We start from the raw sequence: 16,430 nt of genomic DNA, 5'->3' as shown, positions 1-16,430 counted from the left end.
GTCAATCTAGCACCCAAATAATACATATTGTGGGTATTTATTTATGCTACACACTCAGATCACACAGTCGGCGGCTGAGTTATACAGTTGGTGGCGTAGGAGGACGTGAAAGGGGTGTGACTAGAGCAGAGGTGAGCTGCAGGGGAGTTATAGTATCCACTGTGATGACATCCCCCTGAGACTTGTAGTAGTGTCTCCTCCTGTCTATCATTCATATTTTTATATCGTAAGCATCTCCGCAGTTGGGAGGATCTCATCCTGCAATTTTGCTTCATTTTTCTACACTCGCGGTACTCCTTCTCCAGTGGTTAGCATGCTACCTACAAGTGTCATTTAATTAGGGTTTGTGTCCCGACCCGGTCAGCCATACAGGGATGGAACTCATACATTACATGGCTACTTTATAGCCCAATGTAAAAGTGACCCTTCATTGTGGTCACCCTTCACTCTGGTTTCTCTTGCCTCCACTATCCGTGCTCTACCCTTTTGGTTACAGTGGATGTGAGATTATTTGCCAAATGCAGACATACAGTATGATGGGAATAGTATTGGCACTGTGGGCATGTCCAATGCACATGTGGCTTGCCATTTCTTTACTGTAACAGGATTAGCAAATCCTCACTCATTATTTACATTTTGTTGAGATGTTTGTCATTTGAAATGATACTATTAGAAATAGGAAAAGCATTCACACCTGAGAACTTGTGTGTGGGGGAATCATTTGCTACTAACTTGAAAGAAAGCAAAAGGCTGATACTGGCAAGATGAATGTGTGGGTTTTTCTTTTTCATCAGCCAATTAATGAGGCTAACCATGTTGAAGGATACCAGATTAGACTCATAAGGAGGCTAACCATGTTGAAGGATACCAGATTAGACTCATGAGGCTAACCATGTTGAAGGATACCAGATTTGACCTCTACAGCTACTGTACATGCCATCATGAAATGGATTAGTGCAAGCCCTGCTCTTCTAATGAAGGTAGGCCTTAAAGATGACATGCACAGTTGAGACATTATTGGCAAATATCACCATCAGGGTGTACAGAAAGGAATATTTTAAGGTTATTTGATTACATTTCTAAATACATGTTGCTTGAAATAAAGTTGCAATTTGTTTGCTTCATGTTATGTATCATCCTGGTGTACAGTACCAGTCAAAAGTGTGAACACACCTACTCATTCAAGGGTTTTTCTTTATTTTTACAATTTTCTACATTGTAGAATAATAGTGAAGACATAAACTATGAAATAACACGTATGGAATTATGTAGTAACCAAAAAAGTGTCAAACATATCAAAATGTATTTTATATTTGAGATTATTCAAAGTAGTCACCTTTTGACTTGATGACAGCTTTGCACACTCTTGGCATTCAGATGCGTTGCGTTGTGCCTAAGAACTGCCCTTAGCCGTGGTATATTGGCCATATATACCACACCTCGTCATGCCTTATTTCTTAAATAACTATAGTACGCATTGTCCGATTTTGACCAAACCTATTCTTAGTGATTTAAGATGTGAGGAATCCAAATAAATGGTCAAAAACCACCCACGGACCCCACATCAATCCCACCCCAACGGCCAGTATACAGTATCATTTGTCAGTATTTGACAAGTAGTATAAAGCTGTGGCTTGGGGAATTGTTCATTCTACCTATGTAATGTACTCTCAGTGAATCTGGTGATGTGTTTCCCCCTGTCCGGAGACATTTCTAATTGAGGTTGTTAGGTTTATGTCTCATCATACAACCTGATATTACCAGGTTCTGAGCACTAGGTGGTGCTGTTTCTGCTATACTGGCTCACTCTACTATCCAGTTAAAGCAGTGTCTCCCAAACTTTCTATAGTCCCGTACCCATTTTAAGCATTCAACCTCCAGCTGCGTACCCCCTCTAGCACCAGGGTCAGCTCACTCTCAAATGCTGTTTTTTTTGCCATCATTGTAAGCCTGCCACAAAAACACTATACGATACATTTAAACATAAGAATGAGTGTGAGTTGTCACAACCCGGCTTGTGGGAAGTGACAAAGAGCTCTTATAGGACCAGGGCACAAATAATAATATAATAATCATCAATAATTTTGCTCTTTATTTAGCCTTCTTAAATATAAAACCATATTTGTTCATCAAAATTTGTGAATAACTCACCACAGGTTAATGAAAAGGGTGTGTTTGAAAGGATGCACATGAATATGCAATGTTGGGTTGTATTGGAGAGAGTCTGTCTTAAATCATTTTCCACACACAGTCTGTGCCTGTATTTAGTTTTCATGCTAGTGAGGGCCAAGAATCCACTCTCACATAGGTATGTGGTAGCAAAGGGCATCAGCTTACAGCAGGACATTCTGAGCGCAGCCCTATCCAAAAATCTGGCAGTGGCTTCTGATTAAACTCAATTTTCACAGAACCGCTTGTTGCAATTTCAATGAGGTTATCTTGTTCAGATATCGGTAAGTGGACTGGAGGTAGGGCATGAAAGTGATAACCAATCCAGTTGTTTGTGACGACCGTTTCGGCAAAGTACCTGTGTAATTACGCACCCAGCTAACTCAGGTACTTCGCTGTATCACATTTGACAATGATGGAAAGACCTGTGTGTTGTTCTTAATGCAGACAGAGAAGAGCTCCAACTTCTTAATCATAGCCTCAATTTTGTACCGCACATTGAATATAGTTGCGGAGAGTCCCTGTAATCCTAGATTCAGATCATTCAGGTGAGAAAAAACATCAACCAGGTAGGCCAGTCGTGTGAAACTCGTCATCATACAAGTGGTCAGACAAGTGAAAATTATGGTCAGTAAAGAGAACTTTAAGCTCGTCTCAATTTAAAAAAAAAAGTGTCAATACTTTCCCCCTTGATAACCAGCGCACTTCTGTATGTAGTAAAAACATTACATGGTCACTGCCCATATCAGAAAATACACGAGGTCAGGGGCCTTACTTTAAACCCCCCCCCCCCCCCCCGGAACGGTTGAGCTAATGTGATTTAGCATGAGGTTGTTAGTAACAACAACATTCTCCAGGACATAGACATATTTGATATTGGCAGAAAGCTTAAATTCTTGTTCTTCTAACTGCACTGTCCAATTTACAGTAGCTATTACAGTGAAAGAATACCATGCTATTGTTTGAGGAGAGTGCACAGTTATGAACCAATTAGGCACATTTGGGCACCTCTAAGGAATACCTGGGATAGGATATAGTAATCCTTCTAACCCCCCCCCCCCAAAAAAAAATTATAATAGAGATGTACTATTGTAAAGTGGTTGTTCCACTGGATATCTTAAGGTGAATGCACCAATTTGTAAGTCGCTCTGGATAAGAGCCTCTGCTAAATGACATAAATGTAAATGTCTAAAATGTTGCACATACACTGCTGCCATCTAGTGGTCAAAATCTAAATTGTGCCTGGGCTGGAATAATACATTGTGGCCTTTCTGCTGCATTTGAAAGATGATAGTACAAAAAACGGTCGATTTTTTTTTTTCCTTTATTTTCTTTTACCAGATCTAATGTGTTATTCTCTTACATTCATTTCACATTTTCACAAACTTCAAAGTGTTTCCTTTCAAATGGTATCAAGAATATGCATATTCTTGCGTCAATGCCTGAGTCACAGGCAGTTAGATTTGGGTGTCATTTTAGGCAAACATTTAAAAAAAAAAAAGGGTTAATAAAGTTAACCATTTTCACTGTAGTGTCCAAAACGTCTTTCAAGCTGTCAGGCATTCCCTTGGTAGCAAGAGCCTCTTGGTGTATGCTGCAGTGTACCCAAGTGGCGTCGGGAGCAACTGCTTGCACGAGCGTTACCACTCCACTATGTCTCCCTCTCATGGCTTTTGCGCCATCAGTACAGACACCAACACATCTTGACCACCAACGTCCATTTGATGTCACAAAGCTGTCCAGTATTTTAAAAATATCCTCTCCTGTTGTGGTTTGCTGCAACAGTGGGCCCGAACAACTCATTGGGTGTCAAAGGGGCACCCAGGAGGCCCACTTTTTCTTTGTCTGTTAAGCTGGGTGAGCTTAGCCAAAGCACCCCATCTCCCACCACTGCTAGGCTCATGGTATGACCACAGCCTTGTATGGCAGTACAGAGGTTTAGGTCTGTAATCATACAGATATCTTCCCAAGCATCTGGGTCCAGGCTGTCCGAGTCCAATTACTACCCCACTTCCTCCAGTAACTCAGCCTGCTAAGCCAACAGTAAAGCGGTGACATTGAGGGCTCTGAAAAATGGAGTCAATAAAGAGCTCAACCTTCCTAAAGGGTGAGGCGCTGGTGTTGTTAGTAACACGGCACAAGGGGCTAAGGTGGTCAGCCAGTGACAGCTCCGCTGTGGAAGGCTTGCCAAACCGGGATTCCTCCATATTGTGCATGCCCCGGCTTGGGGTACCCCTAGCAAGAATCTTGCTAATGATGGGTTTATTCCACAAGCTCTTAGCTTCCCGGAGGCAAGCTGGTACTGCTGGAGCAGTTATTTTATGGGGGTGGTATGAGGGCCCTTGACAGGCTCTGAGCCCTTATAGGAGATGACCACTCGATGGCCGCAGCCCGCTTGCAGGCATGAAGGAGCCCAAACTCCAATGAAGGAGAGGCAGCTTCAATGCTCTCTGGACTGTCAGACCTGTGGGCCTGAGAGTGCAGGAGAACGGGGTCGTCAGCCCCCATCTCCTGAACTATCTTGACGATATCTGTGAGATTAATCCCATTGTCATCCTCATCATCCCCTAACTCACCTTCCCATGACATGTCGTCAGACAGTGAGGGGAGTGAGTCGAGGCTATCCATGGCCTCTCCCCAACTGGGCTCGGTTGCTGGGAGCTACGAATATAGAAGCTTGTTTAAGCCTCCTCTTTAGAGCTGCCCTCGTCAGAAGTTTGCAGTGCTCACAGGACTCTGGGTGGTTGAGCGCCTTTTGGGCATGCTCCTTACCCAAGCAATTGATGCATAGGGGGTGGTAATATTTCCTCGCAATCATGGAACCGCAAGTGCAAGAATGTGGGGGTTTGACTGCTGGGCTCATCCTCGGATGGGATAGCAGTGGCCATTGTGAAGAACAAGGCTTGCTAGGGGGACAAAGCAATGTTTGTTGTAAGGACAACATGTAGACGGCGTAGGCTAACTAGTTAGAAGCGTGGGGGCTGGTGGCTAGGAAATCATATCTCATGTCAACAGCGTAATAAGCTAGCTAGTTAGAAGGCTTGCGGCTAACAGCTAGCAATAATGAGCACAGTAGAACGCTATAGCCACGAAGCTAGTGGGGCATTAGCTAGCTAGCAGCTACCTCGTGGTCAAGGTGCCGTGGCTAGCTCAGTGTTGACTGAAGGAAACTGCATGGGGGCAGAGTTAGCCTTCAGATGGTGTGCTCCTGCCACGAGGCTGAGACGGTCGCTCTAGTTAACGCAAACGGGGGAACTTAGGTTAAATTAGGCGAGAGAAGGGAACTAACAATGCTAACGTGTTGCAGGTAGGGTATGCTAGTGAGGTTAGCGTGCCTCTCGGCGAGCTAGCCAAGTTAAGCTTTGTAGCGTGGGATAACCAAGTCGCAATAGCTGGCCATGAAGCAAGCTACCAACGGAGACTGAGAAGTAGAAAGGAATTTTTACACAAAACAATCTTTCGGTCAGAACTCAACTTCTCAACAGGGTCGCGATGTCCTTTAAGGTTCACTTGTGAGCAGTTAAGCAGGAAAACAGGGATTCAGTCGATCTGAGGAGAGCTAGAGTGATTCTCTTTGAGGAAGAGAAGCGAGAATAACCAGAGGGCTGGAGAGTACCTCCTTTTAAGGAGGTGATGGGCTCACATCATTCGCCACTCTACCTGTCTGTCTCCAACAGATGCTTTTGAAAGGTTATTCCAGGAGTAGGTGATCTTAGCGAATCCCCATTGTGAGATATCAAAACGAATAATTGTAAAGAGAACTTCACATGTTAGTGCTCCTTGGGCTTTTTACATGGAAATTCCCATGTTTATTGTCTTTCAAGGTTTGCCAAACAGTATCTCTCATCTCCATGCTCCTTTTCTTTCATCTCTCTGTCGTTCTCTGTACAGCCTGTCACAATGACACACCTCCATAGCATTAGCAGTGGTATAAAGTAACTAAGTAAAAATACTTTGAAGTACTTAAGTCAATTTTGGGGATATCTATCTTACTTTACTATTTATATTTTGTACTTTTACTCCACTACATTTCTAAGGAAAATATGTACTTTTTACTCCCATACATTTTCCCTGACACCCAGAAGTAATTGTTACATATTTGAATGTTCAGGCAGGACAGCAATATGGTCCAATGCACGCACCTATCAATATAACGTGTTGTCATCCTTACTGCCTCTGATCTGGCGTACTCACTAAACATTCATACTGCGTTTGTAAATTATGGCTGAGTGTTAGTGTGCCCCTGGCTGTCCTTAAATAAATAGAAATGCTGCCCATTTTGCGTAATTTAAGGAATTTGTAAGGAATGTATAGCATTTTCTTTTTACTTTTACTCAAGGATGACAACTGATACTTTTCCCACCACTGTACTTAAGTATATTTAATACTAGATAATATTAGACTTTTACTCAAGTAGTGTTTGACTGGGGTGACTTTCACTTTTACTTGAGTAATTTTTGATTAAGGTATCTTTACTTTTACTCAAGTATTACGGTTGAGTACTTTTACCACCACTGAGCATTAGTTGGCTCCAATTATTTCTGATGGAGAAAACAGCTGTTTTCCATACCCTGGTAATTTTTTTATGTTTTAGTTTTAGCCCACTTCCTGCTGTTAAGAACACACACGACCCACACAGCAGTGATGTCAAAGTCACATCTTTGTGATGCTTTAATGTATTCTTAACAAGTCTCAGTGGAATTCTAAAGTTCTATAAAATACATTTATACAGCATTAGAGATTCAGAGCAACTGTCTCCTATAGATTCTACAGGGTCTTGTTACATCAATGCATTTAGTTTGTTGCATTAAATGAAGCTAATATTCCATCTCTCTCGCTACCTCCCTCTCGCGCTACCTCCCTCTCGCGCTACCTCCCTCTCGCGCTACCTCCCTCTCGCGCTACCTCCCTCTCGCGCTACCTCCCTCTAGCGCTACCTCCCTCTAGCGCTACCTCCCTCTCTCATTACCTAACTCTCTCGCTACCTCTCTCTCTCTCCCCCCAGTGCTGTATTGATAACTATGAGGAGATGGTAAAGATCCTGTTGAATCGTGGTGCCAGTGTAAACGCCCAGGACAATGAACTTTGGACCCCGCTACATGCTGCTGCCACCTGTGGACATGCAGGACTGGTCAAGGTCCTCATACAACAGTAAGACAGTGGCTTTGTCACACTACATTTAACACTGCAGCTTTCCATCTGTATGTCTTGTATTTATTCATGTCAGATCTGTATTTTTGTTGGGTCCAAGACAGTTACAGTACAGTGAGAGCATACATTAAACCCATGACCTTGGCATTGCTATCGCTATACTCTAACCAATTGAGTCACACTTATCTCTTATCGGTTTTCTACCTTCCCAGTGGAGCAGACCTGTTAGCTGTGAACTCTGACGGCAACATGCCTTATGACCTATGTGAAGATGACCCTACCCTGGACATCATCGAGACCGCAATGGCCAATCGAGGTGAGCAAATATATATATATTTTTTTTTAAATTGCTGTTTTGATATGTCAGTCGGCTTTCACTGTAGCACCTGAAGTCCCAGTTCTCTGATATAATCAATAATATAGCTGAACGGAAGAGCAGTGGAGGCTGGTGAATTGAAAAAAGTAGGAGGATGAGAGACAGAGAGAGAGAGAAAATTCACACAGGACACCGGATAAGACAGGCGAAATACTCCAGATATAAGACTGACCCTAGCCCCCCGACACACACTATTGCAGCATAAATACTGGAGACAGGAGGGGTCGGGAGACACTGTGGCCCCGTTCGACGATACACCCGGACGGGGCCAAACAGGCAGGATATAACCCCACCCACTTTGCCAAAGCACAGCCCGCACACCACTAGAGGGATATCTCCAACCACCAACTTACCATCCTGAGACAAGGCCCAGTATAGCCCACGAAGATCTCCCCCACGGCACAACCCAAGGGGCGGCACCAACCCGGACAGGAAAATCACGTCAGCGACTCAACCCACTCAAGTGACACACCCCTGCTAGGGATGGCATGGAAGAGCACCAGTAAGCCAGTGACTCAGCCGCTGTAATAGGGTTTGAGGCAGAGAATCTGAGTTGAGGTTTTCAGAGGCTTGACTTCAGTGCAGGACAGGGGTTGAGATGTTCAGGGGCTAGGCTTCAATGCAGGACAGGCTCACCATGGATGGATGGTGTTGGAAAAGTGCTCAAATCTTCCATTGAGGGCAGGTCAGGATTTGACTTGGAAAACAAAAAACAATAACACAAGGCAGTTAGACAAATGAGCTAATGAGTTCATCAAAGCAAGGATTAAAATCACATTGATTTTGTAATAATGTGATTATGTTTGCGTATATGATTGACAGGGCTATTAGCAGTGCTTGGAGAGGAAATATTCAATGCGCCAGTGGATGAGAGGGCACATGAGACATGGCTTCAGTTCATATCAGGAGAGAGTTGACACTGTTGATGGAGTGGAGTGGTCATCCCCTCTTAAAGCTGCAATATTTAACCTTTTGGGCGACCTGACCAAATTCACATAGAAATGTGTGTTATAGATCTGTCATTCTCATCGACAGCATGTCTAAGAAGCTGTAGATCTGTTCTATGTGCACTATTTCTGTGTTTCCCGTTAAGTTCTCTTTCAGTTTTGTACACCAGCTTCAAACAGCTGAAAATACAATATTTTTGGAAGTTTACATACACTAAGTTGACTGTGCCTTTAAACAGCTTGGAAAATTCCATAAAATTATGTCATGGCTTTAGAAGCTCCTGAGGGACTAATTGACATCATTTGAGTCAATTGGAGGTGTACCTGTGGATGTATTTCAAGGCCTACCTTCAAACTCAGTGCCTCGTTGCTGGACATCATGGGAAAATCAAAAGAAATCAGCCAAGACCTCAGAAATAAAATTGTACACCTCCACAAGTCTGGTTCATCCTTGGGAGCAATTTCCAAACGCCTGAAGGGACCACGTTAATTTGTACAAACAATAGTACGCAAGTATAAACACCATGGGACCACGGAGCCGTCATACCTCTCAGGGAGGAGACGCTTTCTGTCTCCTAGAGATGAACATACTTTGGTGCGAAAAGTGCAAACAATCCCAGAACAACAGCAAAGGACCTTGTGAAGATGCTGGAGGAAACGGGTACAAAAGTATCAATATCCACAGTAAAATGAGTCCTATATCGACATAACCTGAAAGACCGCTCAGCAAGGAAGAAGCCACTGCTCCAAAACCGCCATAAAAAAGCCAGACTACGGTTTGCAACTGCACATGGGGACAAAGATTGTACTTTTTGGAGAAATGTACTCTGGTCTGATGAAACAAAAATAGAACTGTTTGGCCATAATGACCATCGTTATGTTTGGAGGAAAAAGGGGGAGGCTTGCAAGCCGAAGAACACCATCCCAACCGTGAAACACGGGAGTGGCAGCATCATGTTGTGTGGGGGTGCTTTGCTGCAGGAGGGAATGGTGCACTTCACAAAATAGATGGCATCATGAGGTAGGACAATTATGTGGATATATTGAAGCAACATCTCAAGACATCAGTCAGGAAGTTACAGCTTGGTCGCAAATGGGTCTTCCAAATGGACAATGACCCCAAGCATACTTCCAAAGTTGTGGCAAAATGGCTTAAGGACAACAAAGTCAAGGTATTGGAGGGGCCATCACAAAGCCCTGACCTCAATCCCATAGAAAATGTGTGGGCAGATATGAAAAAGCCTGTGCGAGCAAGGAGGCCTACAAACCTGACTCAGTTACACCAGCTCTGTCAGGAGGAATGGGCCAAAATTCACCAAACTTATTGTGGGAAGTTTGTGGATGGCTACCCAAAACGTTTTACCCAAGTTAAAAAAATTGAAAAGCAATGCTAACAAGTACTAATTTAGTGTATGTAAACGTCTGACCCACTGGGAATGTGATAAAGCTGAAATAAATAATTCTCTACGATTATTCTGACATTTCACATTCTTAAAATAAAGTGGTGTTCCTAACTAACCTAAGACAGGGAATTTATACTAGGATTAAATATCAGGAATTGTGAAAACTGAGTTTCAATGTATTTTGCTAAGGCGTATGTTAACTTCCGACTTCAACTGTAGGTCTATGGAAGGGGGTGAGAAGTACAGGCCTCCTAGGTTTTGTATTGAAGTCAATGTAGCCAGAGGATGATGGAAAATAGCTATCCTCCGGCTACACAATGGTGCTATCCTAGAGCACTGTTTCCCAACTGTCTCCTCGGGGCCCCGCCAGAGATTTCAGATTTTTGTTTTAACCCTAAACTGACACACCTGATTCAGTTAGTCAAAGGCTTGATGATTAGTTGACTAATTGAATCAGGTGTGCCAGTTTAGGGTTAAAACAAAAATGAGAAACGTCTATGGCGGCCCAAGGAGAGGTTTGAGAAATCCTGCCCTTGAGCAGTGGTTTTCAACCGGTGTGCCTTGAGTAACTCTCAGGTGTGAGCGAAACCTTTCCTAATCTTGATTTTAAAAGTAACACTCCCTTATAAACGTGACCTGTGGAATGCACACTGGGAGCACCAGTGCCGCTCAGGTGATACATTGAATGGGACCTGGTTACATCTGTATTGTTGTTTTATGTCCAGTGGGCTCAGGCTGTTACATTTGTATCATTTGAGGGGCGCGCATCACGAGCAAAGTCATTTTTTCATTTTACTTTGCCTGTGAGAAACATTAGCACAGGCAAGTCTGATTAGGCTTAGCTGGACCACAGCTTCTGCCATGGAAATAAACAGCATGGCTTTGTGTCGGCAGTTACCTTTACAATGCAGAAAACTGATAGTCTCTAGCTCAAACCTTTCAAAACAATATTTTACATTTACGTCATTTAGCAGACGCTCTTATCCAGAGCGACTTACAAATTGGTGCATTCACCTTATGATATCCAGTGGAACAACCACTTTACAATAGTACATCTATATCTTTTTTGGGGGGGAGGGTTAGAAGGATTACTTATTCCTATCTCAGGTATTACTTAGAGGTGGGGTTTCAGGTGTCTCCGGAAGGTGGTGATTGACTCCGCTGTCCTGGCGTCGTGAGGGAGCTTGTTCCACCATTGGGGTGCCAGAGCAGCGAACAGTTTTGACTGGGCTGAGCGGGAACTGTGCTTCCGCACTGCGTTCATCCACCTCTGGCCTGATCGCCTCCCTACGGAGGCGATCAGGCCAGAGGTGGATGAACGCAGTGCCCTTGTTTGGGTGTAGGGCCTGATCAGAGCCTGAAGGTACGGAGGTGCCGTTCCCCTCACAGCTCCGTAGGCAAGCACCATGGTCTTGTAGCAGATGCGAGCTTCAACTGGAAGCCAGTGGAGTGTGCGGAGGAGCGGGGTGACGTGAGAGAACTTGGGAAGGTTGAACACCAGACAGGCTGCGGCGTTCTGGATGAGTTGTAGGGGTTTAATGGCACAGGCAGGGAGCCCCGCCAACAGCGAGTTGCAGTAATCCAGACGGGAGATGACAAGTGCCTGGATTAGGACCTGCGCCGCTTCCTAAAATACCTATTTTATAGCTGCGGATTGCGGGACACTCTTAAAGGGGAACACACAAATTAATCATCATAGGTAAGGAACTATGAAACTGGTTCAAATAAACTATTTTTAATCTATAAAAAACATTTGTCACAAAATAGATTTGCAGTATGGATCAGATGAGTTGGAGGTCATTATCACAAAATAAATGAACAGGGACATTTATGGTATGCTGCAAAAAATGTTTATCCCATCAAGGTGTGCCACGGTTCAAAAAAGGTTGGGAAGACTGCCCTATAGGGTGTTGTTGAGACTACTGTAGACCTTCATTGCAAAACAGTGTGTTTATTCATGTCACCAAATACCTGATTAAAACACTGAACAAAAATATAATCGCAACATGCAACAATTTCAGATTTTACTGAGTTACGGTTCATATAAGGAAATCAATCAATTGAAATAAAAGCGTTAGGCCCTAATCTATGGCTTTAACATGACTGGGAATACAGATATGCATCTGTTGATCAGATACCTTAAAAAAATGCAGGGACTTATATCAGAAAACCAGTCAGTATCTGGTGTAACCACAATTTGCCTCATGCAGCGCGACACATCTCCTTTGTATAGAGTTGATCAGGCTGTTGATTGTGGCCTATGGAATGTTGTCCCACTCCACTTCAATGGCTGTGGGAAGTTGCTGGATATTGGCGGGAACTGGAACACGCTGTCGATCTGCATCCCAAAAATGCTCAATGTCTGAGTATGCAGGCAATGGAAGAAATGGGACATTTCCAGCTTCCAGGAATTGTGTACTAATCCTTGCAACATGGGGCCATGCATTATCATGCTTAGTTTTAAGTTTTAATGTCACATGCACAAGTACAGTGAAATGCCCCCCCCCCCCCGTTTCCTGTAGTCCACGATCAGCTCCTTGGTCTTGCTGACGTTGAGGGAGATGTTGTTCCGGCACCACACTGCCAGGTCACCGACGGCCTCCCTGTAGACTCATCATCGCTGGTGAGCAGGCTTACCACCGTCATGTCGTCAGCCAAATTGATAATGGTGTTGGAGTTGTGTGTGGCCACCCAGTCGTGGGTGAAAAGGGAGTACAGGAGGGGACTAAGCACACCCCTGTGAGACCCCTGTGTTAAGGGTCAGCGTGGTGGAGGTGATGTTGCCTTGGGTCAGCCCATCAGGAAGTCCAGGATCTAGTTGCAGAGGGAGGTGTTCAGACCCAGAGTCCTAAGCTTGGAGGGGATAATGGTGTTGAACGCTGAGCTGTAGTCAATGAACAGCATTCTCATATAGATGTTCCTCTTATTTAGGTGGGTAAGGGCAGTGTGGAGAGCAATTGAGATTGCATCGTCTATGGATCTGTTGGGGCGGTATGCAAATTGGAGTAGTTCTAGGGTGGCTAGGATGATGGAGTTAGTGTGTGCTATAACCACCCTCTCAAACCACTTCATGGTTACAGAAGTGAGTGCTACAGGGCGGTAATCATTGTGGCATGAAGCCTTAGAGTTCTTAGGAACAGGAATGTTTGGGGTCATTTTAAAACATGTGGGGATTACAGACTGGGACAAGAAGAGGTTGAAAATGACCGTGAATATGCCTGCCAGCTGTTCAGGGCATGCTCTGCGAACGCGCTCTGGAATACCAATGGGGCCCGCAGCCTTGCGGGTGTTGACCTGATTAAAGACCCTTCTCACGTCGGCCTTGGAGAGCGAAATCACCCAGTCCTCTAGGTCAGTGATGGCCCTCACCCGGCTCGATGTTGTTGTTGTCAAAGCGTACATAAAATGCATTGAGTTTGTCTGGTAGAGAGGAGTTGTTGGTGTCGTGACTTTACTTTCATTAATCTGATTACTGTTATTTATCGAATCAACTAACTATGTTTAATTATTACCCGATTTTAAACAAATCATGTAACAATTAAGTAATTAGGAATTTGGGGCACCACGAGAGCAGTTGCTTAGAGTTACCATCTCCTGAATTAAACTCGAAAGGTCTTTACCTATCACATCCATAAAACAGTCAACATATTAAATAATAACCTCTTATAATATCATCATTCTGAACAGTCCTAACTTTCTTGGATCTGCAAAAACCCCAGCCTTACTTGTGATTCAGTACTACACAAATTGGTTTAATTATTTATTTACTAGGTAAATAAATGACACAGAATAAACATACACACTTAATACATGAGGAAAAGGTCCCTAGCGGACTGACACAATATGGTGATTTCTTTTACACAACGACACAAAGCGGGGGAGAGAGAGAAAAAGAGACACTTATCGTTGATATATTTTAGAAACTATTTTCACAGTAATCATATACTTTGCACATGAACCACCACCTGTTTGCAATAAGAAATCATGAATGTATTTAACGTTACATGTGAATGGCTTCGTTCGCCGTTTATCTCTGTCGGAACCAGCCCTCCTTAGGAAGGTTTTTGGCCTTTCAGCGGCACGCTTGTATGGCTCTGATTTGTCCAAAAGGGGTCTCATCTTTTCCGTCTTCTACTGTTGTTCACTCTGGAAGATGCTCCTTGGAAGTGGTTAGCCAGCCGTGTCGACGGTTCCCATTGGTGATGAGAGTAGTGTACTATGGTGATTTGAGAAGAGTGGTACAGTAGGATGATTTGAAGAGTAGTAGGATGGTCCCACTTAGATTCACTTTTCTAGATATTTGGCTTAGGACAGCTAATCGGCTGTACCAGTGATTGTCTGAGAGGAGAGTTTTCTCCTCTCTCCACCTCGTGTTGATGGTCAGAGTTTGAACCACTTTACATGTGCAGCTGCAGCCTGGCGATGTTCTGGTCTAGTCTGGGATTCATATTAATTCATATTATATGCACAAAGTATTGGATGGAAACTTGACAGATAAAGGGGATATACTTTCAAAGTGACAGTATTTCCTTTATAACCTTTTTAATTACATCACAAAAAAATATGACATTAGTTTTCTATAGATCATCGCCAACCATTCCCCACATTCTTATGTTAGAAATATTGTTACAGTATTCGCTTTAGAAACTGTTAAGGTTTTGGCGGGAAGACTGTCAACAAAGACATTCCTTTGGTTAATACTGGAGAGGGAGATGTCTCTGGATCTCCTTTAATTTATGACAGGGTGTGAGCTGTCAAACCGGCCCAGTTCCCTCCTCCCCTCTGTGGGTGAGAGAGGGTCTGGTTACTGTCATCCACCGCCAAGCAGATCTGACCCATTCTGATTCTCACAGGACCATCATGACATTGGGCAGATCGCAGTTGGGTCTTCATTTGTAGTCATAATGGACTGTAGCCCCTGCCACATGCAGCGGGCGTTGTAGCCTGTGTAATATGATTCCACCTTCTATATTGTACTTTTGATCGTTTGATGACTCTGCGGAGGTCATAGCGGGCCTTCTTGTACTTATTCCTGTCTTCGGCCGTAGCATCAGGATTGTCTACGAAAGCTCTGTGTGGGGTAGCCCTGCTCTTTAGTTTAGTACCAACCTCGGTGTTAATCCAGGGCTTTTGATTGGGGAAGCAGCGAACCTTCACCGTGGGTACAATGTCGCAGATGCATTTTCTAATGAAGCCGGTGATGGAGGTGGTTAGCTCGTCGACGTTATCGGCGGATTCACAAAACATATTCCAGCGTTAGCAAAGCAGTTCTGCAGCATAAACTCTGCTTCTGGTGACCATTTCTCAACCAAGCGAATTGCGGGTACTTCCTGTTTTAGCTTCTGCTTGTAAACAGGAAACAACAGTACAGAGTCATGATCTGATTTGCCAAATGGTGGAACGAGGGTGGGTCTTGTATGCTTGTTTGTTGGTAGAATGGCAGTGGTCTAGCACTTTATCGCCTCTAGTGCCATTGGAGACGTGTTGATGGAAGTTGGGCATCACGTGTCTTAGTGACGCCAAATTAAAATAGCTGGCAACCAGAAAGGCAGCCTTTGGCTGTAGGGTTTCCTGCTTGTTAATAGCCTTGTACAGTTCGTTAAGCTCCAGCTTGTTAATTTTATTGTCCTGAGATAGAATGTATGCAGCAGTCACAATAACAACTGAAAACTCCCTTGGGAGATAGAAGGGTCGGCATTTGACCATCAGGTATTCCAAGATGAAAAAAATGGGTTGACACTTCAACCGCGCTGGAATTAGCACACTAGTTGGGGTTGAAGGAGATGCAACCCCAACCCCCCATTCTATTTCCCCGACTTCACTGTGCTGTGAATGGAGATACCATCGAGTTGGATAGCCGTGGGGGGTATCTTGTCCAAGAGCAATGTTTCTGAAGAGCAAAGAATATTGCCGTTCCGAGAGTCCAGCTGGTAGCAAATCCGCGATCGGAGGTCATCCATCTTATTATCAAGTGGCTGTACATTAGCCAGTAGAATGGAGGGAAGAGGTGGCAGGTTTTCCCTTTGCCTTATTCTCACCAGGATCTCTCCTCTCTTGCCTCTGTAACACCGGTGTTTCATCTTGGGTAGCCCAAAAATTGGGTTGGAATTACAGAGAGAGCCCATGAGTCGAAGTAGAAGCCGGAATTGGGGTAAGTAACTGCTGATCTGATGTTCAAGAGTTCTTGTCAGTTGTAAGAAATTATAGCGGTTACATTTTGTGAAAAAAGAGTAAAAATAAATGACAAAATAGCAAAGTTGAGTCAGAGCTTGCAAAACGGTGGCCATCCAGTATGGCGCTCTCTTGTGTCATGAGGTGATGGCGGTAGATAAATGGCACAACAATGGGCAACAGGATCTCGTCACAGTATCTCTGTGCATTCAA

The 16,430-nt window shown here is 43.9% G+C and overlaps 1 protein-coding gene across 3 annotated transcripts in view; it reads left to right on the top strand.

The window, feature by feature from the left end:
• The window catches only part of ppp1r16b (protein phosphatase 1 regulatory subunit 16B), a 113,498-nt gene that overhangs the window by 80,218 nt on the left and 16,850 nt on the right, over positions 1–16,430 (top strand). For all 3 annotated transcript variants that reach the window (XM_014165825.3, XM_014165824.3, NM_001140992.1), the window contains 2 exon segments: positions 7,175–7,320; positions 7,533–7,636. In XM_014165825.3, coding sequence (XP_014021300.1) covers positions 7,175–7,320; positions 7,533–7,636 — 250 coding nt within the window.

This window comes from Salmo salar, chromosome 22 (genome assembly GCF_965601325.2).
Source record: "Salmo salar chromosome 22, fSalSal1, whole genome shotgun sequence".
Taxonomy (NCBI): Eukaryota; Metazoa; Chordata; class Actinopteri; order Salmoniformes; family Salmonidae; genus Salmo; species Salmo salar.
This window is presented reverse-complemented; position numbering and strand designations above follow the sequence as displayed.